The following is a 23,815-nucleotide window of genomic DNA, read 5'->3' as shown; positions in this document are numbered from 1 at the left end:
TCTCTGTCTCTCTCTGTGTCCCTCTCTGTGTCTCTCTCTCTCTCTCTCTATGTCTCTGTCTCTCTCTGTGTCCCTCTCTGTCTCTCTGTGTCCCTCTCTCTATGTCTCTGTCTCTCTCTGTGTCCCTCTCTGTCTCTCTGTGTCCCTCTCTCTCTATGTCTCTGTGTGTCCCTCTCTGTCTCTCTGTGTCCCTCTCTCTCTATGTCTCTCTGTGTGTGTCTCTCTCTCTCTCTCTATGTCTCTGTCTCTCTCTCTCTCTCTATGTTTCTGTCTCTCTCTGTGTCCTTCTCTGTCTCTCTGTGTCCCTCTCTCTCTATGTCTCTGTGTCCCTCTCTGTGTCCCTCTCTCTCTATGTCTCTCTGTGTGTCTCTCTCTCTCTCTCTCTCTCTATGTCTCTGTCTCTCTCTGTGTCCCTCTCTCTCTCTGTCTCTCTGTGTCCCTCTCTCTCTATGTCTCTGTGTGTCCCTCTCTGTCTCTCTGTGTCTATGTCTCTGTCTCTCTCTGTGTCCCTCTGTGTCCCTCTCTGTCTCTCTGTGTCCCTCTCTGTCCTTCTCTGTCTCTCTGTGTCCTTCTCTGTGTCCCTCTCGGTCTCTCTGTGTCTCTGTGTCCCTCTCTGTCTCTGTGTCCGTCTCGGTCTCTCGGTCTCTCTCTGTCTCTCCTTCTCGGTCTCTCTGTGTGTCTCTGTCTCTGTGTGTCTCTGTCTCTGTGTCTCTGTGTGTCTCTATGTGTCTCTCTGTGTCTCTGTGTCTCTATGTGTCTCTGTGTGTCTCTGTGTGTCTGTGTGTCTCTGTGTCTCTGTGTGTCTCTGTCTCTGTCTCTCTGTGTCTCTGTGTCTCTGTGTCTCTGTCTCTGTCTCTCTCTGTGTCTCTGTGTCTCTGTCTCTCTCTGTGTCTCTGTCTCTCTATGTGTCTCTATGTGTCTCTGTGTCTCTGTGTCTCTGTGTGTCTCTGTCTCTGTCTCTCTGTGTCTCTGTGTCTCTATGTGTCTCTGTGTCTCTGTGTCTCTGTGTCTCTGTCTCTGTCTCTCTCTGTGTCTCTGTCTCTCTATGTGTCTCTGTGTCTCTGTGTCTCTATGTGTCTCTGTGTCTCTGTGTCTCTATGTGTCTCTGTGTCTCTGTGTGTCTCTGTGTCTCTGTCTGTCTCTGTGTCTCTGTGTGTCTCTGTGTCTCTGTGTCTCTGTGTGTCTCTGTGTCTCTGTGTCTCTGTGTCTCTGTGTCTCTCTGTGTCTCTGTGTCTCTCTGTGTCTCTCAGCTCGCTGGTTTGAATCATAGCGTGTTGTGACTCCAGGATGTTGTTGCTAACACCGTTAGCTCGTGCGACTAGCTGTGCTAACAGGCTAACCGTTAGCTCCGTTAGCAGCTAGCTCATCTTCTAAACACACTGCGGACACATTCACACTGCACGAGGACTCCACGCGCTGTGAGAGATGCAGCTCGCAGTGTGTGGTGTTAGGTAGCGGCCCGGTGGTGGTGTTCTGGTGAAACGGGTGTCCCGGGTTAAATGGCGGCCCGGTGCTAGGCTGAAGAACTCACCGTGTGTCTCCGCTGCAGAGTGCGGGTCGGTCTATCGAGCTGAGTCTAACCGGCTACACTCCTCCGTCAGGTCTCCCTCTGCAGGAGCATGCAGGTCTGAAGGTCTCTCCGGTGATCGAGCTGAACTGAAGCCGTTTGAATCTTCAGCCTCCAGCGGACTCCATCATGACGCTTCTTCTTCTCGGCCTGCAGTAAAGCATGCCGGGAGATTTTCACAACGGGCGGGAGCAAGCATCACCGCGCAAAAGGATTCTGGGAATTTGAGTTTTACCATTCGGACAGTGACAGCGCTGCTGCAGGCTGCAGCCAAGAACTGGGACAATATCGAGCCACGAATAGAAACATTAAGTTCAAGTTGAAGTTTAGTTTATTGATCACATACACATTGAGATGGCAGTGAGATTCTCTGTTCCTGTTTGTTACTCTCTCATCCTTGTATAATAGACAATCGATCGATCTCTCAATCAATTGAATAACAATAATGAATTAAATACAATCATCTTATAAACATATAAATATAACAGCAACAATAGCAAATTGTTCATTAAATATGAGACAATTATAAAATAAATAACAGAGAATATACACAGAGAATATACACCCACCCGCACACCCGTAAGTGTGTGGTGCAATAAGTGCAGTGTAACCAAGGTACGAATGGATGAATGGACAGAGACAGAGACAGAGACAGAGACAGAGACAGAGACAGAGACAGGGCTGTAGTGGGTCAGGGTCAGTTGTGAGACTCAGCTCAGCATCCGGATGGCCTGGGGATAGAAGCTGTTTCTGAGGTTTAGCTCTGATGCTGATGTAGCCAGGCTTCCTCTTGGACTGCTTCCTGATGAAGAGGCCATGGCTCGAGTGACTGGGATCAGCAATGATCTTGTTTGCCTTGGTTACACATCTCTTGGTGTATATGTCCTCCATTAGGCAGCACTCCTCCTGTGAGCCGTTGGCCGACCGCACCACTCTCTGAAGCCGCCGTCGATCCTGCTCGGAGCGTTTGCCATACCAGGTGATGATGCAGCCGGTCGTGATGCTCTCCATAGTGCACCTGTAGAAGTTCCTCAGTACAGGTGAGGACATACCGAATTTCTTCAGCCTTCTTAGGTTGTAAAGGCGCTGCTGGGATGTCTTCACCAGTGTGTCCACATGCCGAGACCACTTCATGTCCTCCGAGATGTGGACACCAAGAAAGAATAAGAAGGCAATTCAAACTAATTATGTGTTTGATACATTTATTATGGACCGATGACAATTTATTTTGAACTGTTATTACGTTTTCTTTATATAGATGAATATGTTTTTTTTTAGCTGTTATTTATTTTACTTTATTTTTTGTGCCCCTGGCATGAACAGTGTTTCTGTGTGTATACTGTTAATGTACTTACATTTGTACTTATATTTTCTAAAATAAAATTATTAAAAGAAAAAAAATAGGCTACTACAAAGGATAAACAAATAAATAAATAATAGACATCGCGCGACAAATCTTTAGGAGAAGAAGTTTATCTCCTCAAAACTTTCCCTTTTTTTTCTCATGAATTTCTGAATAATTTTACCTTTAAAATGATTTTAATAAAACAAAGGAAAATCACTCTTTGGTCAGAAATCAACAATTTATGTACAATCGCATACATTCAGTTTGTAGAACTTGTAATTAACTATCAAAGTATATTTATCAGGTTTATTTAATCAAGTAGGCCTACAGTTTATCCATATAAGGAATTTGACTCTGAGTTCTATACAGCTCTCTCAATGTACATACACCGAACAGAAATAACAGAATAAAAGAATACAATAATACAAATAAATATAACATAAAAATCAAATGTCTGTATACAAGTCAAGTGTTTGGGAGTTGTAAACAATACAAATAGTACAAAGAAATAAATACTGGATGTATATACATGGACTGGATGATTATGTACAGGATGTACATGTATATATGTCTATATGTCTATATGTCTATATGTACAGTGAGTAGGACTTATATTTACAGTGATAGGTATGGACATATTACAATATGGACATAAAGTGATATGTACATTTTACAGAAAAATGTGTATTAAAGACTGTAAGAATTCTAATCTATAAGAGCAGCAGGATATTAGGAGTTATTGACAGTGTATGACTGAGCTCACATCAGCCTCTCTGGTTAGCAGTCGGTTTGACAGTTGATTTTAAGAAGAACTTTAAATGACATCTTCATAAAAAGCCTTTTATTAATGTTACCTGTTTGATTCTAATATGCTGTATTTGCTCTGTGGTTTTATCTGTTAAGTATTTTATTCTTTCCCCTCTGTACTTTGAGACACTGGATTTTATTTAACTTATATAATAATAATGGCATATACAATATAACGAATCTTATAATTTACAAGCACAGAAATAGACAATATGAACGGAAAATGTATTTAATTTGTGTTTCATTTTAAGGGTTTTCATTTATTTAAAAAAAGGTATTAGTATTAGGTATAAGGTGACTTATTTTATTAATCAATTAATATAAATGAATACATGAATAAATAAATAAAAAAAAAGATAGATAAATAAATAAATAAATATATAAATAAATAAATAGATTGATAAATAAATAAATAAATAGATAAATTAATAATAAATAGATAGATAAATAAATAAATGAATATATAGATAAATAAATACATGATTAAATAAATAAATAGATAAATAAATAAATAGATTGATAAATAAATAAATAGATACATTAATAATAAATAGTATTTAATTAATTAATTAATTAGTTAATTAACTAATTAATAAAATAATGAATGAATGACATATATATATATATATATAATAATATATATATATATATATATAATATATATATATATATATATATATATATATATATATATATATATATATATATATAGTGACGTCAGCAGCGGGCTGTCCAATCAGAGGAGAGTCTGTGTGTTCTCCTGTCAGAGAGCTCGAGCTCTGATTGGACCGTCTCGAGCCGTTCCTCCTCCAACCGTCGCCGGTAAATCTACCGATCTACCGATCTCTGCCGGTTCACACCGAATCAGCGGATATAGAGCCGGTAACATACCGGTAACATACCGGGACACAGACTACAGACTTTTACCGGATAAAGTGTCGGTTTGATCTCAATTTCTCTCATTTAACCGCCAACGGCTCTCTGGACCCGCTAACCAACGGCTAACCAACGGCTAACCAACGGCTAACCAACGGCTAATAACGGCTAATAACGGCTAACCAACGGCTAATAACGGCTAATAACGGCTAATAACGGCTAACCAACGGCTAATAACGGCTAATAACGGCTAATAACGGCTAACCAACGGCTAATAACGGCTAACCAACGGCTAACCAACGGCTAATAACGGCTAACCAACGGCTAATAACGGCTAATAACGGCTAACCAACGGCTAATAACGGCTAACCAACGGCTAATAACGGCTAATAACGGCTAATAACGGCTAATAACGGCTAACTAGGGCTAAATAACGGCTAACCAACGGCTAATAACGGCTAACTAGGGCTAAATAACGGCTAACCAACGGCTAATAACGGCTAACTAGGGCTAAATAACGGCTAATAACGGCTAACTAGGGCTAAATAACGGCTAATAATGGCTAACTAGGGCTAAATAACGGCTAATAACGGCTAATAACGGCTAAATAACGGCTAATAACGGCTAACTAGGGCTAAATAACGGCTAACCAACGGCTAACTACCTGCTAATAACGGTTAGCACTGAGCTAGTGTTGAGCTGGGATGGGAGACTAAACCTTCTGTTCTCATTCTGGGACAAAGTTACATTATTTTCAATATGAGTGATTTTATATGGAGATGAATGGGAGCTAACTGCTAACAGCATATACCTGTGTGATATCAATGAGGTGAACAGCATGGAAACACTTAGTAGTTAGTCAGTATTGCTGCAACTAATTAATGGAGTCATAATTTAGTCTGAAATGTTAAAAGAAATAGTGATAAAATGGGATCACACAGGTAACAGTGATGTCTGTCTGTCTGACCAGCTGTCATCTAACACCTGAACTCTGTGTTTCAGTGTCACAGTTCATATGAGCAGCAGTGATGAGCAGCAGAAGCCGCAGGTCCTGGTGAGAGCTGATTTACACACCGTATCTGTCACACACCTGTCACACACCTGTAATAGCTGTCACACACCTGTAACACCTGTCACACATCTGTCACACCTGTCACACACCTGTAATACCTGTCACACACCTGTAACACCTGTCACACACCTGTAATACCTGTCACACACCTGTCACACACCTGTAACACCTGTCACACACCTGTAATACCTGTCACACACCTGTCACACACCTGTAACACCTGTCACACACCTGTAATACCTGTCACACACCTGTCACACACCTGTAATACCTGTCACACACCTGTAACACCTGTCACACACCTGTAATACCTGTCACACACCTTTAATACCTGTCACAATATCAGAGTCAGTATTTGGGCTTCATGTAGTCGTATATAAATCCCTCTGATTGGCTCACACATAGATCATTCATTTTAATTAATTAATTAATTGATTGATTGACTGTTGTCTCCTGTCTCAGTATGAAGAGTCGCTCCAGCTGTTTGGGAGGTAAAGGACGATTTTCCAGAGTGACTCTACAGAAGCCTGGATGGACAAAAGACGAGGTAATGCTCATCATGTTAGCATTCAGGGCTAACTCAGAGACTGTGTGTCAAGTATGTCCTGTGTGTCCAGTATGTCTTGTGTGTCCTGTATGTCCTGTGTGTCCAGGCCCCTCACAGTCAAACAGGCTTTTACTGCAGGTGGACACAGATATGTATGAAGTGACAGTGTGTTGGTGTCTCTGGTAGGGATTGATCAGCTGTATCTGCAGCTCCCCTCAGAGCTTTACACTCATGTTTATCTGTTCACACCTTAAACTGTGTTCTAGGGATCGACCGATTATCGGCCGATCTGTATTCACATACAGTTTCATCACACCTAGTGTATCTAGCAGCCACACGTCTCTACTGAGGTATGAACCTCAGTGCGCTTGGTGGATACTGTTGGGTCTCTAAACTATGGTGTACGGTCATAGACCTGCTCTATATATAAAGCGTCTTGAGATAACTTCTGTTGTGATTTGACGCTACACAATAAATAAATTGAATTGAATTGAATTGAATTGAACCTAAAATAAACAGATTGAGCTGTGATTAAATATCAATAAACAGATCAAATGATGCTGAAATAACTACATCGTGATGCTGATCAGTAAAAAGTCTGAATTCACGAATTGTCAGGTCTGTTACCATGACGACAAGCAGACAACTGTTAAAATGCTTGTTTTGTGAATGGAGTGGATGGATCGGTGCCAGGCTATGCAGCTGCTCCTGGTTCTTCTCAGGATGTTTACCGTCACTGGACAGTCTGATGATGATGATGATGGTGATGGTGATGGTGAAGATGGTGATAGTGATGATGATGATGATGATGATGAAGGTGATCTTCCTCCTCAGGATGAGAAGCTACACAGACTGGTGAAGGAGTTTGGATCACACAACTGGTCTTCAGTTTCTCTGCATTTCAAAGTGAGTAGTTATTTATGTTGTGTGTGTGTGTGTGTGTGTGTGTGTGTGTGTGTGTGTGTGTGTGTGTGTGTGTGTGTGTGTGTGTGTTTGTGTGTGTATGTGAGACCAGAGACCTGACCAGGTTCAACACATCAGTAGACCTGCTCCCAGTCTGGGATTTAGCACCTTTAAAGTGAAGCTCATTGTGTAGAAGGGCCTACCTGTCTCTGCTGTGTCTCAGGGTCAAAGGTCAGATGTGGAGTGTCAGCGGAGGTGGCAGCAGATAAAGAATCCAGAGCTGGTCAAAGGTCCTTGGACTCGGGAGGAGGATGAGAGGGTAAACACTGTCCCCCATACTTACTACTACACTATACTGCTATCCTATAGTACTACGATACTATAACTACCTTAGAAAACTGCATCTGACATAGCAGTCGGCAGCTCAGACTTGTTGGCTTGTTGGACTTGTTGGACATGACTCTGGACCTGTTGGACGTGACTCTGGACTTGTTGGAGGTGACTCAACACTTGTTGAACATGACTCGGGACTTGTTGGACGTGACTCGGGACTTGTTGGACGTGATTCGGGACTTGTTGGATGTGATTCTGGACTTGTTGGATGTGACTCGGCATTTGTTGGACGTGATTCTGGACTTGTTGCACGTGACTCTGCATTTGTTGGACGTGACTCCGGACTTGTTAGATGTGACTCTGCATTTTTTGGACGTGACTCAGGACTTGTTGGACGTGACTCGGGACTTGTTGGACGTGATTCTGGACTTGTTGTACGTGACTCTGCATTTGTTGGACGTGACTCCGGACTTGTTAGATGTGACTCTGCATTTGTTGGACGTGACTCAGGACTTGTTGGACGTGACTCGGGACTTGTTGGACGTGATTCTGGACTTGTTGGACGTATAAACTAATAATAGTATGTTGTGATGTCACTTCCTGTATAGGTCATTGACCTGGTTCAGAAGTACGGCGTGAAGCGCTGGTCGCTCATCGCCAAACACCTGCACACTCGTAACGGGAAGCAATGCCGCGAGCGCTGGCACAACCACCTGAACCCGACGGTGAAGAAGAGCGGCTGGACGCTGGAGGAGGACCGCGTCATCTGTCAGGCCCACAGGCTGCTGGGAAACCGCTGGGCCGACATATCCAAGCTGCTGCCTGGCAGGTACGTAGACCGCCGGCAGGTGTCCTCCTGTCTGCAGGTGTCCTCCTGTCTGCAGGTGTCCTCCTGTCAGCAGGTGTCCTCCTGTCTGCAGGTGTCCTCCTGTCAGCAGGTGTCCTCCTGTCTGCAGGTGACCTCCTGTCAGCAGGTGTCCTCCTGTCTGCAGGTGTCCTCCTGTCTGCAGGTGTCCTCCTGTCAGCAGGTGTCCTCAGGGTGGCCCCGGAGGGGAGACCATGTTATCTTCTCGTCTTTTGGGACAGACTTTGATGAACCGGGGGTGAGCCGTCTCTCATCAGCTGTTATGATACTTCATCTCCTCTCAGGACAGACAACTCCATCAAAAACCACTGGAACTCCACCCTGAAGAGGAAGGTGGAGAAGGAGGGATACCTGCAGCTCCTCCACCTCCACCATTCCTCCAACACCTCCTCTAACTCCTCCAGCTCCTCCTCCTCCACCAGACCAGCATCCAGGACCTGCGGCCCCCCCAGGACAGCCAACATCTCCACCAAGGTCCTCATCCTCCACCCATCCTCCACCCATCATCCATCTATCCTCCACCCATCCTTCACCCATCATCCATCCATACACCACCCATCCTCCACCCATCATCCACCCATACTCCACCCATCCTCCACCCACAGTGATGATACTAATGATAGTCTCTCCTCCAGCAGGCAGACAGTCTGTCCAGTGTGAAGGACGAGTCCAGCTGCTCCTCCGCCGATCAGAGCCTGTGCGAGCGCCGTAGAAACCACGTCCACCTGTGCTCCGTCTGTGTCCCCGCATCCTCGGGTTACGGCTCCTCACTGAGCGTGTGCGAGGTGACGGCGCCCGCGGAGCTGATGGAGGCGGTACATCAGCTGAGGCTTTTATTTTGGAATGCAGCTGTGTTTGGGTTGTTAAAACCCTCGGCATTGTCTCTCAAACCTAACCTGCTACATGTTTCCCTATATAATATAATATATAATATTATCTACTTCAAACATACACTCTAAATATGATGTATCATGTCTAACCTGATCTAACCTGACTTCATCACAGAACACAGAGGATGTGACCACCTGTCTGTACAGAGAGGACACCGACCCGTCAGTCATCGATCTGAGCAGCAGTTATGTAAGACTAAAGATGTTTTAACCTGCACACTAAAAACTGGTTTCAAGTTTAAATCTTTCTTTTACAGTTTTTCTCAGCGGCTCGTTGTTTGAAACAGTCTTAACATTCTAGTCACAACTGTTTGATGTGACATCACGACTCTGTTGCATGTCTGCTAAAGGTAGGAACTCCATCTATCCATTCTCTTCCTCTTATCCGGGGCCGGGTCGTGGGGGGGCAGCAGCTCCCTCTCCCCAGCAAGTGTCCAACTCTTCCTGGGGGACCCCGAGGCGTTCCCAGACCAGACCAGATATATAATCTCTCCAGAGTGTTCTGGGTCTACCCCGGGGCCTCTTACCAGTTGGGCGTGCCCGGAAAACCTCCAAAGAGAGGCGTCCAGGAGGATCCTGATCCGATGTTGAACCACCTCAGCTGGTCCCTTTAGAGGTGAAGGAGCAGCGGCTCTACTCCGAGCTCCCTCCGGATGTCTGAGCTCCTCAGCCTCTCTCTAAGGTCCACTGTTCCACGGCCAGGACGGACTCCGCATTGTTCCTCCTGGAACCGAGGTTCGACAATCGGTCGGAGTCTTCTTTCCAGCACTCTAGAATGAACTTTCCCGGGAAGGCAGAGCAGTGCGATACCCCAGTAGTTGGAGCACACCCTCTGGTCCCCCTTTTTAAAAATGGGAACCACCACCCCGGTCTGCCGTTCCACAGGTACTGTCCCCGATCTACATGCAACACTGAAGAGAGGCGTGTCAGCCAAGATAGTCCAACAATTTCCAGAGCCTTCATCATCTCAAGGTGAACCTCCTCCACCCCAATGCCTTGCCGCCGAGGAGCTTTTTGACTACCTCAGAGACCTTTGCCAAGGATATGGACAAGCCTTCCCCCGGGTCTTCAAACTCTGCCCCCTCTACGGAGGACGTGTTGGTCGGGTTCAGGAGTTCCACTGAGTCAAGCCCTGCTTTTCCTTTCTGAGTCATCTAACGGTTTGCCAGAACTTCCTTGAGGCCAATCAAAAGTCCTTCTCCGTGGTCTCCCAAAACTCCTCCCACACCCGGGTTTTTGCTTTGACGAGCGTCGCAGCTGCAGTCCTTCTGGTCAGTTGGTACCTGTCAGCTATACACTTATAAAGGATGTGTGAATCGGTCTTGTTCAGGCCCCTCCCCTGGAACCACTTTGCCTTGGAAGACCCTACCAGGAGCATATGCCCCATCGACACCACAGCTCCCAGGGTCACTGGGCCACACAATGCCCTCCACCACGTTAAGGTGGCGATTCATTGGAGGGGGGGTAGTACATCAACCTAAACATTTCATTGGTGCTTCAAACGTAGTTAATGTGTCAGTGAATTGGCCAACATCACCAACATGAGAAGTTGTTTTGTCATGGTGTGAGCCGTACTGGTCAAAATGTTTTTCTCTCTATGGCAGTCAACCCTGGAAATGTTCCTTATTTCCATAATTGTTCATAATGTGTCTTACCCCGTTGTCCTGCTTGTTGTGTGAAGGTTGCAGGTGTGAAGGAGCAGCTGATGAACAGTGAGGTTGCAGCTTCCTTCATTGACTCCACCTCCTCCTGGACCAGAAGCAGCACGGTGGGGGCTCTGACCTTCTCCCCCTCTGAGGTGAAGACACCTGGACGCTGGAGACGCTGCTGCTGTCTGTCTTGCTGAAATGTCCATCTGATGTCTCTCTGTGTGTCTTCAGCTATTCAGCCTGTGTGGTGTGGAGGAACTGAAGTTACAATGTCCAGCTCTCACCTCCACCCCCGTCTGTTCCTTCAAACACTCTGCCAACACCAACCAGGACCACTCCCTTCTGCACTGCAGCTACAACCACATCAGCCAGTAGGTCAGGGGGGTCAGAGGTCACACATTACACTGTGGATAGATCGTTGATCTGTTTTAAATGTGTTACCTGGTATGTTCAGGACGCGCTCGGAGACCAGAGAGAGGATGAGAGCGTTGTGGATGTCGGCTCCTCAAACACCAACACCACTGAAGATCAACAGCAACCAGAGTCAGGACGAGGTGAGAGGACATGGACCACAAGCTCTGATCCTCCCATTTAGATCTCAGAGACGTTTGTTCTGTCCGTGGTTCAGGTGTCAGTTTGTTCTGTCCGTGGTTCAGGTGTCAGTTTGTTCTGTCCGTGGTTCAGGTGTCAGTTTGTTCTGTCCGTGGTTCAGGTGTCAGTTTGTTCTGTCCGTAGTTCAGGTGTCAGTTTGTTCTGTCCGTGGTTCAGGTGTCAGTTTGTTCTGTCCGTGGTTCAGGTGTCAGTTTGTTCTGTCCGTGGTTCAGGTGTCAGTTTGTTCTGTCCGTGGTTCAGGTGTCAGTTTGTTCTGTCTGTGGTTCAAGTGTCAGTTTGTTCTGTCCGTGGTTCAGGTGTCAGTTTGTTCTGTCCGTGGTTCAGGTGTCAGTTTGTTCTGTCCGTGGTTCAGGTGTCAGTTTGTTCTGTCCGTGGTTCAGGTGTCAGTTTGTTCTGTCCGTGGTTCAGGTGTCAGTTTGTTCTGTCAGTGGTTCAGGTGTCAGTTTGTTCTGTCCGTGGTTCAGGTGTCAGTTTGTTCTGTCTGTGTTTCAGGTGTCAGTTTGTTCTGTCCGTGTTTCAGGTGTCAGTTTGTTCTGTCTGTGGTTCAGGTGTCAGTTTGTTCTGTCTGTGGTTCAGGTGTCAGTTTGTTCTGTCTGTGTTTAAGGTGTCAGTTTGTTCTGTCTGTGGTTCAGGTGTCAGTTTGTTCTGTCTGTGGTTCATGTGTCAGTTTGTTCTGTCTGTGGTTCAGGTGTCAGTTTGTTCTGTCTGTGTTTCAGGTGTCAGTTTGTTCTGTCTGTGTTTAAGGTGTCAGTTTGTTCTGTCTGTGTTTAAGGTGTCAGTTTGTTCTGTCTGTGTTTCAGGTGTCAGTTTGTTCTGTCTGTGTTTCAGGTGTCAGTTTGTTCTGTCTGTGGTTCAGGTGTCAGTTTGTTCTGTCTGTGGTTCAGGTATCAGTTTGTTCTGTCCGTGGTTCAGGTGTCAGTTTGTTCTGTCTGTGTTTCAGGTGTCAGTTTGTTCTGTCCGTGGTTCAGGTGTCAGTTTGTTCTGTCCGTGGTTCAGGTGTCAGTTTGTTCTGTCCGTAGTTCAGGTGTCAGTTTGTTCTGTCCGTGGTTCAGGTGTCAGTTTGTTCTGTCCGTGGTTCAGGTGTCAGTTTGTTCTGTCCGTGGTTCAGGTGTCAGTTTGTTCTGTCCGTAGTTCAGGTGTCAGTTTGTTCTGTCCGTGGTTCAGGTGTCAGTTTGTTCTGTCCGTGGTTCAGGTGTCAGTTTGTTCTGTCCGTGGTTCAGGTGTCAGTTTGTTCTGTCCGTGGTTCAGGTGTCAGTTTGTTCTGTCCGTGGTTCAGGTGTCAGTTTGTTCTGTCTGTGGTTCAAGTGTCAGTTTGTTCTGTCCGTGGTTCAGGTGTCAGTTTGTTCTGTCCGTGGTTCAGGTGTCAGTTTGTTCTGTCCGTGGTTCAGGTGTCAGTTTGTTCTGTCCGTGGTTCAGGTGTCAGTTTGTTCTGTCCGTGGTTCAGGTGTCAGTTTGTTCTGTCAGTGGTTCAGGTGTCAGTTTGTTCTGTCCGTGGTTCAGGTGTCAGTTTGTTCTGTCTGTGTTTCAGGTGTCAGTTTGTTCTGTCTGTGTTTCAGGTGTCAGTTTGTTCTGTCCGTGGTTCAGATGTCAGTTTGTTCTGTCCGTGTTTCAGGTGTCAGTTTGTTCTGTCTGTGGTTCAGGTGTCAGTTTGTTCTGTCTGTGGTTCAGGTGTCAGTTTGTTCTGTCTGTGTTTAAGGTGTCAGTTTGTTCTGTCTGTGGTTCAGGTGTCAGTTTGTTCTGTCTGTGGTTCATGTGTCAGTTTGTTCTGTCTGTGGTTCAGGTGTCAGTTTGTTCTGTCTGTGTTTCAGGTGTCAGTTTGTTCTGTCTGTGTTTAAGGTGTCAGTTTGTTCTGTCTGTGGTTCAGGTGTCAGTTTGTTCTGTCTGTGTTTAAGGTGTCAGTTTGTTCTGTCTGTGTTTCAGGTGTCAGTTTGTTCTGTCTGTGTTTCAGGTGTCAGTTTGTTCTGTCTGTGGTTCAGGTGTCAGTTTGTTCTGTCTGTGGTTCAGGTATCAGTTTGTTCTGTCCGTGGTTCAGGTGTCAGTTTGTTCTGTCTGTGTTTCAGGTGTCAGTTTGTTCTGTCCGTGGTTCAGGTGTCAGTTTGTTCTGTCCGTGGTTCAGGTGTCAGTTTGTTCTGTCCGTAGTTCAGGTGTCAGTTTGTTCTGTCCGTGGTTCAGGTGTCAGTTTGTTCTGTCCGTGGTTCAGGTGTCAGTTTGTTCTGTCCGTGGTTCAGGTGTCAGTTTGTTCTGTCAGTGGTTCAGGTGTCAGTTTGTTCTGTCCGTGGTTCAGGTGTCAGTTTGTTCTGTCTGTGTTTCAGGTGTCAGTTTGTTCTGTCTGTGGTTCAGGTGTCAGTTTGTTCTGTCTGTGGTTCAGGTGTCAGTTTGTTCTGTCTGTGGTTCAGGTGTCAGTTTGTTCTGTCTGTGTTTAAGGTGTCAGTTTGTTCTGTCTGTGTTTAAGGTGTCAGTTTGTTCTGTCTGTGGTTCAGGTGTCAGTTTGTTCTGTCTGTGGTTCATGTGTCAATTTGTTCTGTCTGTGGTTCAGGTGTCAGTTTGTTCTGTCTGTGTTTCAGGTGTCAGTTTGTTCTGTCTGTGTTTAAGGTGTCAGTTTGTTCTGTCTGTGGTTCAGGTGTCAGTTTGTTCTGTCTGTGTTTAAGGTGTCAGTTTGTTCTGTCCGTGGTTCAGGTGTCAGTTTGTTCTGTCTGTGTTTCAGGTGTCAGTTTGTTCTGTCTGTGGTTCAGGTGTCAGTTTGTTCTGTCTGTGGTTCAGGTGTCAGTTTGTTCTGTCCGTGTTTCAGGTGTCAGTTTGTTCTGTCCGTGGTTCAGGTGTCAGTTTGTTCTGTCCGTGGTTCAGGTGTCAGTTTGTTCTGTCTGTGTTTCAGGTGTCAGTTTGTTCTGTCCGTGGTTCAGGTGTCAGTTTGTCCGTGGTTCAGGTGTCAGTTTGTTCTGTCTGTGTTTCAGGTGTCAGTTTGTTCTGTCTGTGTTTCAGGTGTCAGTTTGTTCTGTCCGTGGTTCAGGTGTCAGTTTGTTCTGTCAGTGGTTCAGGTGTCAGTTTGTTCTGTCCGTGGTTCAGGTGTCAGTTTGTTCTGTCTGTGGTTCAGGTGTCAGTTTGTTCTGTCCGTGGTTCAGGTGTCAGTTTGTCCGTGGTTCAGGTGTCAGTTTGTTCTGTCCGTGGTTCAGGTGTCAGTTTGTTCTGTCCGTGTTTCAGGTGTCAGTTTGTTCTGTCTGTGTTTCAGGTGTCAGTTTGTTCTGTCTGTGGTTCAGGTGTCAGTTTGTTCTGTCTGTGTTTCAGGTGTCAGTTTGTTCTGTCCGTGGTTCAGGTGTCAGTTTGTTCTGTCTGTGGTTCAGGTGTCAGTTTGTTCTGTCCGTGGTTCAGGTGTCAGTTTGTCCGTGGTTCAGGTGTCAGTTTGTTCTGTCTGTGTTTCAGGTGTCAGTTTGTTCTGTCTGTGGTTCAGGTGTCAGTTTGTTCTGTCTGTGTTTCAGGTGTCAGTTTGTTCTGTCCGTGGTTCAGGTGTCAGTTTGTTCTGTCTGTGGTTCAGGTGTCAGTTTGTTCTGTCTGTGGTTCAGGTGTCAGTTTGTTCTGTCTGTGGTTCAGGTGTCAGTTTGTTCTGTCCGTGGTTCAGGTGTCAGTTTGTCCGTGGTTCAGGTGTCAGTTTGTTCTGTCCGTGGTTCAGGTGTCAGTTTGTTCTGTCTGTGGTTCAGGTGTCAGTTTGTTCTGTCCGTGGTTCAGGTGTCAGTTTGTTCTGTCTGTGTTTCAGGTGTCAGTTTGTTCTGTCCGTGGTTCAGGTGTCAGTTTGTTCTGTCTGTGGTTCAGGTGTCAGTTTGTTCGAGCAGGAGTATGAACCTGACGTGGGAGGAGCCAAGCGTGGATCCTGACAGCCAACAGTCCAGCAGCAGCTCAGAGGTCTGACACACATCTACAGTCTACATGTTTCTCTGTGGTGTACTGGGACCAGACCGGGTCGTGTTAGAGGGGACACCGTGGTGACCTGTCCAGACTGTCCATAACATGAACGTAAAGTGTGGCAGTCTTGGCTGGATTCATCCTTCCTGAGCTGCGTTTCCAGGGCCGATTGTTTCCTGTCCCAAACTTTGCTGGGAATGGACAGCAGCATTCTGCCTCTCCAGTTGTTGCACTCGCTGAGGTTTCCTCTTTTAGGATTGGAGCCCATTAAGCCCGTCTTCCATGAGTTGGGATTGCTTCCTTGTCCCATATCTTGTTAAGGAGATGGTCAGTGAGTCATACTGTCGGGGGGAATGTAGTCATCTCCCGCTGCTTTGATGGCTCTTGTTGTTTGGTCCTTTGAGATCGTCCCACCGTTGACCTTCAGGATGTGGGTTGACTTCATGTTGATCTCTGGTTCTATCTGTGGAGAGTTCTGTTCCAGCGGTCCAGCTGTTGGACTTGACCCTGTTTGTCCTTCACTGGTCGGCCGCTGGTCCAGTTCTTCCCCGCCAGTTGTCTCGTAATCTTGTAAAATTCTTTATGTTCTGCTGTCAGTCCATGTCTACATGCATTGAGTTGCGTCTGGTGGCCGAGCTTTGGCTCATGGAGCCCGGCCGGGCACAGCCCGACGAACAACATGGAGCCGCCACCCTGTGGGCCCACCATCCACAGGGACAGACATTGGGGTCGGGTGCAGTGTGGGCCGTACGGATCTAGGCGTGCTGATCCCCGGCATGACAGACTGGCTCTAGGTATGCGGAACGTCACCTTTCTGGTGGGGAAGGAACCGGAGCTGCTGCGGGAGGTGGAGCAGTTCCAACTAGATGTAGTTGGGCTCCCCGGAGAACGAGAGGGTCACTTCTATGTGACCGGGAGTCTCTGAGAGGAAGTCTCTGACTGTTGTTTGTGCTTATGCACCAAAGAAGTTTTCGTGCATCCCGGGGAAGGCTGGGGACAAGGAATCTGAGTGGGCCATGTTCAAAGCCTCCAATGTGGAAGTGGCTGCTAAGAGTTGGGGTCGGAAGGTCATCAGTACCTGTCGTGGCAGCAACCTAAGAATCAGCTGGTGGACGCCAGCGGTGAAGGAGGCCGTCAAGCTGAAGAAGGAGGCCCTTCGGGCTCGGTTGGCCCGAGGGTCTAGGAAACAGCTGACAGGTACCGGCTGACTAGAAGGGCTGCAGCTGCGACGGTCGTCAAAGCAAAAACCCGGGTGTGGGAGGAGTTTAGGGGAGACCACGGAGAAGGACTTTTGGTTTGCCTCAAGGAAGTTCTGGCAAACCAAGACCAGAAACAGAAAGCAGGGCTTGACTCAGGCTGTGTTCAGCAGGGGATGAGAACTGCAGACCCGGACTGGGGATGTTATCTAACGGTGGAAAGAGCACTTTAAGGAACTCCTGAACCCGACCAACACGTCCTCCATTGAGTTTGAGGACTCGGGGGAAGGCTTGTCCATATCCTTGGCAGAGGTCACTGAGGTTGTCAAAAAGCTCTCGACGACAAAGCACTGGGGCTGGATGAGATTCACCCTGAGATGCTGAAGGCTCTTGACATTGTTGGACTGTCTTGGCTGACATATATATGAATATATATTATATATAAATATAAATAATACAAGTGTGTATATAATATAAACATACATCACTATTCTATTCAAACAACACTGTAAACAGGACGGGTCTGGGGTTATCCAACATGTTGGACTTCTGTCCTCCAGGTCCAGGGAGAGAGTCTGCTGAGCTCCATTCTGCAGGTCCAGAGAGAGTCCAGCTCCATTCTGCAGGTCCAGAGAGAGTCCAGCTCCCCCTCAGAGGTCCAGAGAGTGTCCACCTCCGCCTCACAGGTCCAGAGAGAGTCCAGCTCCCCCTCAGAGGTCCAGAGAGAGTCCACCTTCGCCTCACAGGTCCAGAGAGAGTCCAGCTCTCCCTCAGAGGTCCAGGGAGAGTCCAGCTCCGTCTCACAGGTCCAGGGAGAGTCCAGCTCCGCCTCACAGGTCCAGAGAGAGTCCAGCTCCCCCTCAGAGGTCCAGAGAAAATCCAGCTCTCCTTCAGAGGTCCAGAGAGAGTCCAGCTCCATCTCACAGGTCCAGAGAGAGTCCAGCTCCGCCTCACAGGTCCAGAGAGAGTCCAGCTCCCCTTCAGAGGTCCAGAGAGAGTCCAGCTCCGTCTCACAGGTCCAGAGAGAGTCCAGCTGTGTCCCGGGCTGTGAGGAGTTTGGCTGCTTCCCGTTGGATGGACAGATGGAGGTGTGGTGGTGTCAGCAGCCAGTCGGGTACCTGCACTCTCCTGAATGTCCTGCATACAGACTGAACCCCTTTGAGGTGAGGACGGACCTACAGTCTCTATTTCCAGTTCTGATTTCTGTTCGTCCGCTCTGGATGACGTGGCAAATGACAAAATTATTATTCAGTGCTTTTTATCAGCACCAACCTCACATTTACTCACGTTTACCCACATTTACACACGTCTACTCACGTTTACCCACATTTACCCACGTCTACTCACGTTTACCCACATTTACCCACGTCTACTCACGTTTACCCACATTTACACACGTTTACCCACATTTACCCACATCTACTCACGTTTACCCACATTTACCCACGTCTACTCACGTTTACCCACATTTACACACGTTTACCCACATTTACACACGTCTACTCACGTTTACCCACATTTACCCACGTCTACTCACGTTTACCCACGTTTACTCACGTTTGCCCACGTTTACCCACATTTGCTCACGTTTACTCACGTTTGCCCACGTTTACTCACGTTTACACACGTTTACCCACATTTACACACATCTACTCACGTTTACCCACATTTACACACATTTACTCACGTTTACCCACATTTACACACATCTACTCACGTTTACCCACATTTACCCACATTTACACACATTTACTCACGTTTACCCACATTTACCCACATTTACCCACATTTACTCACGTTTACCCACATTTACCCACGTCTACTCACGTTTACCCACATTTACACACATCTACTCACGTTTACTCACGTTTGCCCACGTTTACCCACGTTTACCCACGTTTACCCACATTTACACACATCTACTCACGTTTACCCACATTTACACACGTTTGCCCACGTTTACCCACATTTACACACGTTTACTCACGTTTACACACGTTTACTCACGTTTACACACGTTTACCCATGTTTACACACGTTTACACACGTTTACACACGTTTACCCACATTTACTCACGTTTACTCACGTTTACACACGTTTACTCACGTTTACTCACGTTTACACACGTTTACCCATGTTTACTCACGTTTACCCACATTTACACACGTCTACTCACGTTTACCCACGTTTACTCACGTTTGCCCACGTTTACCCACATTTACACACGTCTACTCACGTTTACCCACATTTACCCACGTTTACCCACATTTACACACGTCTACTCACGTTTACTCACGTTTACACACGTTTACCCACATTTACACGTCTACTCACGTTTGCCCACGTTTACACACGTTTACCCACATTTACACACGTCTACTCACGTTTACCCACGTTTACACACGTTTACCCACATTTACACGTCTACTCACGTTTGCCCACGTTTACACACGTTTACCCACATTTACTCACGTTTACTCACGTTTACACACGTTTACACACGTTTACTCACGTTTACACACGTTTACTCACGTTTACTCACGTTTACCCACGTTTACTCACGTTTGCCCACGTTTACACACGTTTACCCACATTTACTCACGTTTACTCACGTTTACACACGTTTACCCACATTTACTCACGTTTACTCACGTTTACACACGTTTACACACGTTTACCCACATTTACTCACGTTTACTCACGTTTACACACGTTTACTCACGTTTACACACGTTTACACACGTTTACCCACATTTACTCACGTTTACTCACGTTTACACACGTTTACACACGTTTACTCACGTTTACACACGTTTACTCACGTTTACTCACGTTTACCCACGTTTACTCACGTTTGCCCACGTTTACACACGTTTACCCACATTTACTCACGTTTACTCACGTTTACACACGTTTACCCACATTTACTCACGTTTACTCACGTTTACACACGTTTACACACGTTTACCCACATTTACTCACGTTTACTCACGTTTACACACGTTTACTCACGTTTACACACGTTTACACACGTTTACCCACATTTACTCACGTTTACTCACGTTTACACACGTTTACTCACGTTTACACACGTTTACCCACGTTTACACACGTTTACTCACGTTTACACACGTTTACACACGTTTACCCACATTTACACACGTCTACTCACGTTTACCCACGTTTACACACGTTTACTCACGTTTACACACGTTTACTCACGTTTACACACGTTTACCCACATTTACACACGTCTACTCACGTTTACACACGTTTACACACGTCTACTCACGTTTACCCACATTTACACACGTCTACTCACGTTTACCTACATTTACACACGTTTACACACGTCTACTCACGTTTACCCACATTTACACACGTTTACACACGTCTACTCACGTTTACCCACGTTTACACACGTCTACTCACGTTTACCCACATTTACACACGTTTACTCACGTTTACACACGTTTACCCACATTTACACACGTTTACTCACGTTTACCCACATTTACACACATTTACACACGTTTACTCACGTTTACCCACATTTACACACGTTTACCCACATTTACACACATTTACACACGTTTACTCACGTTTACTCACGTTTACCCACATTTACACACGTTTACTCACGTTTACACACGTTTACTCACGTTTGCCCACATTTACTCACGTTTACCCACATTTACACACGTTTACTCACGTTTACTCACGTTTACTCACATTTGCCCACATTTACCCACATTAACCCAAGTTTACACACGTTTACCCACATTTACACGTCTACTCACGTTTGCCCACGTTTACACACGTTTACCCACATTTACACACGTCTACTCACGTTTACCCACGTTTACACACGTTTACCCACATTTACACGTCTACTCACGTTTGCCCACGTTTACCCACGTTTACCCACATTTACTCACGTTTACTCACGTTTACACACGTTTACTCACGTTTACACACGTTTACTCACGTTTACTCACGTTTACTCACGTTTGCCCACGTTTACACACGTTTACCCACATTTACTCACGTTTACTCACGTTTACACACGTTTACCCACATTTACTCACGTTTACTCACGTTTACACACGTTTACACACGTTTACCCACATTTACCCACATTTACTCACGTTTACTCACGTTTACACACGTTTACTCACGTTTACACACGTTTACACACGTTTACCCACATTTACTCACGTTTACACACGTTTACCCACGTTTACACACGTTTACTCACGTTTACACACGTTTACACACGTTTACCCACATTTACACACGTCTACTCACGTTTACCTACATTTACACACGTTTACACACGTCTACTCACGTTTACCCACATTTACACACGTTTACACACGTCTACTCACGTTTACCCACGTTTACACACGTCTACTCACGTTTACCCACATTTACACACGTTTACTCACGTTTACACACGTTTACCCACATTTACACACGTTTACTCACGTTTACCCACATTTACACACATTTACACACGTTTACTCACGTTTACCCACATTTACACACGTTTACCCACATTTACACACGTTTACTCACGTTTACTCACGTTTACCCACATTTACACACGTTTACTCACGTTTACACACGTTTACTCACGTTTGCCCACATTTACTCACGTTTACCCACATTTACACACGTTTACTCACGTTTACTCACGTTTACTCACATTTGCCCACATTTACCCACATTAACCCAAGTTTACACACGTTTACCCACATTTACACGTCTACTCACGTTTGCCCACGTTTACACACGTTTACCCACATTTACACACGTCTACTCACGTTTACCCACGTTTACACACGTTTACCCACATTTACACGTCTACTCACGTTTGCCCACGTTTACACACGTTTACCCACATTTACTCACGTTTACACACGTTTACACACGTTTACTCACGTTTACACACGTTTACTCACGTTTACTCACGTTTACCCACGTTTACTCACGTTTGCCCACGTTTACACACGTTTACCCACATTTACTCACGTTTACTCACGTTTACACACGTTTACCCACATTTACTCACGTTTACTCACGTTTACACACGTTTACACACGTTTACCCACATTTACCCACATTTACTCACGTTTACTCACGTTTACACACGTTTACTCACGTTTACACACGTTTACACACGTTTACCCACATTTACTCACGTTTACTCACGTTTACACACGTTTACTCACGTTTACACACGTTTACCCACGTTTACACACGTTTACTCACGTTTACACACGTTTACCCACATTTACACACGTCTACTCACGTTTACCTACATTTACACACGTTTACACACGTCTACTCACGTTTACCCACATTTACACACGTTTACACACGTCTACTCACGTTTACACACGTTTACACACGTCTACTCACGTTTACCCACATTTACACACGTTTACACACGTTTACCCACATTTACACACGTTTACTCACGTTTACCCACATTTACACACATTTACACACGTTTACTCACGTTTACCCACATTTACACACGTTTACCCACATTTACACACATTTACACACGTTTACTCACGTTTACTCACGTTTACCCACATTTACACACGTTTACTCACGTTTACACACGTTTACTCACGTTTGCCCACATTTACTCACGTTTACCCACGTTTACTCACGTTTACTCACATTTGCCCACATTTACCCACATTAACCCAAGTTTACACACGTTTACCCACATTTACACACGTTTACTCACGTTTACCCACGCTTACCCACATTTGCTCATGTTTACCAACCCATACTTTATTGTGTAAATCTCAGATGTTTTGTCCCTGAATGTGGCCCTAATACTCCGTAGTACATTGTCTCTTTGGCCCTCACTGCATTAGACTGATATACTATATATTTAGACTATAAACTGTTACCTTCATCACAATGATCAAATGTTTTGCGGCTCCAGACACATTTTATTTTTTCTTTGCCTAAAATGGCTCTTTGATAGTAAAGGTTACTGACCCCTGACCCCTGGGGTAGAGAGACGGACGATGACGGTTAATATCAGTTGATTGATTATTGATTATTGATGTTGTGTTGACAGCTGAGCGGGGAGCTACAGCTGGTGATGTTTGGAAAAACAGACGATCAGATGAGTCTGACGGAGCAGGCCCGACTCTACGTGGAGCCGTGATCATCGTCATCATCGCCATCGTCACCGTCATCACCATCACCATCAGCAGCAGCAGCAGTAACAGCAGCAGCAGTAGTAACAACAGCAGCAGCAGGAGCAGCAGTAGCAGCAGCAGTAACAGCAGCAGCAGTAGTAACAACAGCAGCAGCAGGAGCAGCAGCAGTAGTAACAACAACAGCAGCAGCAGCAGCAGGAGTAACAACAGCAGCAGTAATAACAACAGCAGTAACAGCAGCAGCAGTAGTAACAACAGCAGCAGCAGTAACAGCAGCAGGAGTAACAGCAGCAGTAACAGCAGCAACAGGAGCATCAGCAGCAGTAGTAACAACAGCATCAGCAGTAACAGCAGCAGCAGTGGTAACAGCAGCAGTAACAGCAGCAGCAGTAGTAACAGCAACAGGAGCAGCAGCAGCAGTAGTAACAGCAGCAGCAACAGGAGCAGCAGCAGTAACAGCAGCAGCAGTAGTAACAGCAGCAGCAACAGGAGCAGCAGCAGTAACAGCAGCAGCAGTAGTAACAGCAGCAGCAACAGGAGCAGCAGCAGTAACAGCAGCAGCAGTAGTAACAGCAACAGGAGCAGCAGCAGCAGCAGTAACAGCAGCAGCAGTAACAGCAGCAGCAACAGGAGCATCCGCAGCAGGAGTAACAACAGCAGCAGTAGCAGCAACAGCAACGTCCATTAGACGATCTGTGAAAGAAACCTGACGCTGTGACTCTTTTTATTATTATTATTATTGTTATTATTATTATAAACTAACTTTGAGTGTCTCCATTCTGCTGAGTCGACCTGTGAATCATGAGTCAGCATTTTAATCCCACTGCAGTCTCCATCAGTTCAACTAACTGATGTTTTATTGATTTATTTAGCAGTTTACATTTGAATGGTTTTAACTAAAACATGAACAATATTTTAATAATTTATAACAAACAAACATTTTAACTATTACTTGTAGTTTTACTGAAGACGTCAGATTTTCAAATGAACCTTTATGTAGATATATATATATATACATATTTACTTACTGATTTTATTTATGCATTTATTTCTTGAAATCTGTCTGA

General features: G+C 45.7%; 1 protein-coding gene across 34 annotated transcripts; it reads left to right on the top strand.

Moving 5' to 3' along the window:
- Nucleotides 1-2,588: 2,588 nt before the first annotated feature.
- On the top strand, nt 2,589-22,998 carry LOC119484333 (myb-related protein A-like). 34 transcript variants are annotated; one of them, XM_037763111.1, is made up of 17 exons: nt 5,141-5,424; nt 5,598-5,649; nt 6,130-6,214; nt 7,049-7,120; nt 7,314-7,436; nt 8,059-8,279; nt 8,600-8,789; nt 8,951-9,130; nt 9,321-9,395; nt 10,887-11,003; nt 11,086-11,225; nt 11,309-11,408; nt 15,271-15,360; nt 17,117-17,152; nt 17,243-17,272; nt 17,333-17,719; nt 22,664-22,859. In XM_037763111.1, the coding sequence occupies exons 2-17, from the start codon at nt 5,624-5,626 to the stop codon at nt 22,751-22,753; spliced, it is 1,962 nt and encodes a 653-aa protein (XP_037619039.1). In that variant the 5' UTR covers nt 5,141-5,424; nt 5,598-5,623; the 3' UTR covers nt 22,754-22,859. The 34 variants fall into 34 exon arrangements, with proteins under 34 accessions (XP_037619013.1, XP_037619012.1, XP_037619011.1 ...); XM_037763102.1 differs by having other exon boundaries at nt 17,183-17,272; XM_037763118.1 differs by having other exon boundaries at nt 17,117-17,272; nt 17,453-17,512; nt 17,543-17,719.
- Nucleotides 22,999-23,815: the final 817 nt, after the last annotated feature.

Source organism: Sebastes umbrosus, unplaced genomic scaffold (genome assembly GCF_015220745.1).
Source record: "Sebastes umbrosus isolate fSebUmb1 unplaced genomic scaffold, fSebUmb1.pri scaffold_158_arrow_ctg1, whole genome shotgun sequence".
In the NCBI taxonomy this organism is placed as follows: domain Eukaryota; kingdom Metazoa; phylum Chordata; class Actinopteri; order Perciformes; family Sebastidae; genus Sebastes; species Sebastes umbrosus.
The sequence above is the reverse complement of the archived record's forward strand: the minus strand, read 5'-3'. Positions and strand labels throughout refer to the sequence as shown.

Bases quoted from the DNA above. Each gene is read 5' to 3' on its own strand.
- LOC119484333 (XM_037763082.1), top strand. From the start codon at position 5,624: ATGAGCAGCAGAAGCCGCAGGTCCTG. The intron at 5,650-6,129 runs GTGAGAGCTGAT...CTCCTGTCTCAG, and splicing joins AGCAGAAGCCGCAGGTCCTG to TATGAAGAGTCGCTCCAGCT. The intron at 11,004-11,085 runs GTGAAGACACCT...GTGTGTCTTCAG, and splicing joins TGACCTTCTCCCCCTCTGAG to CTATTCAGCCTGTGTGGTGT.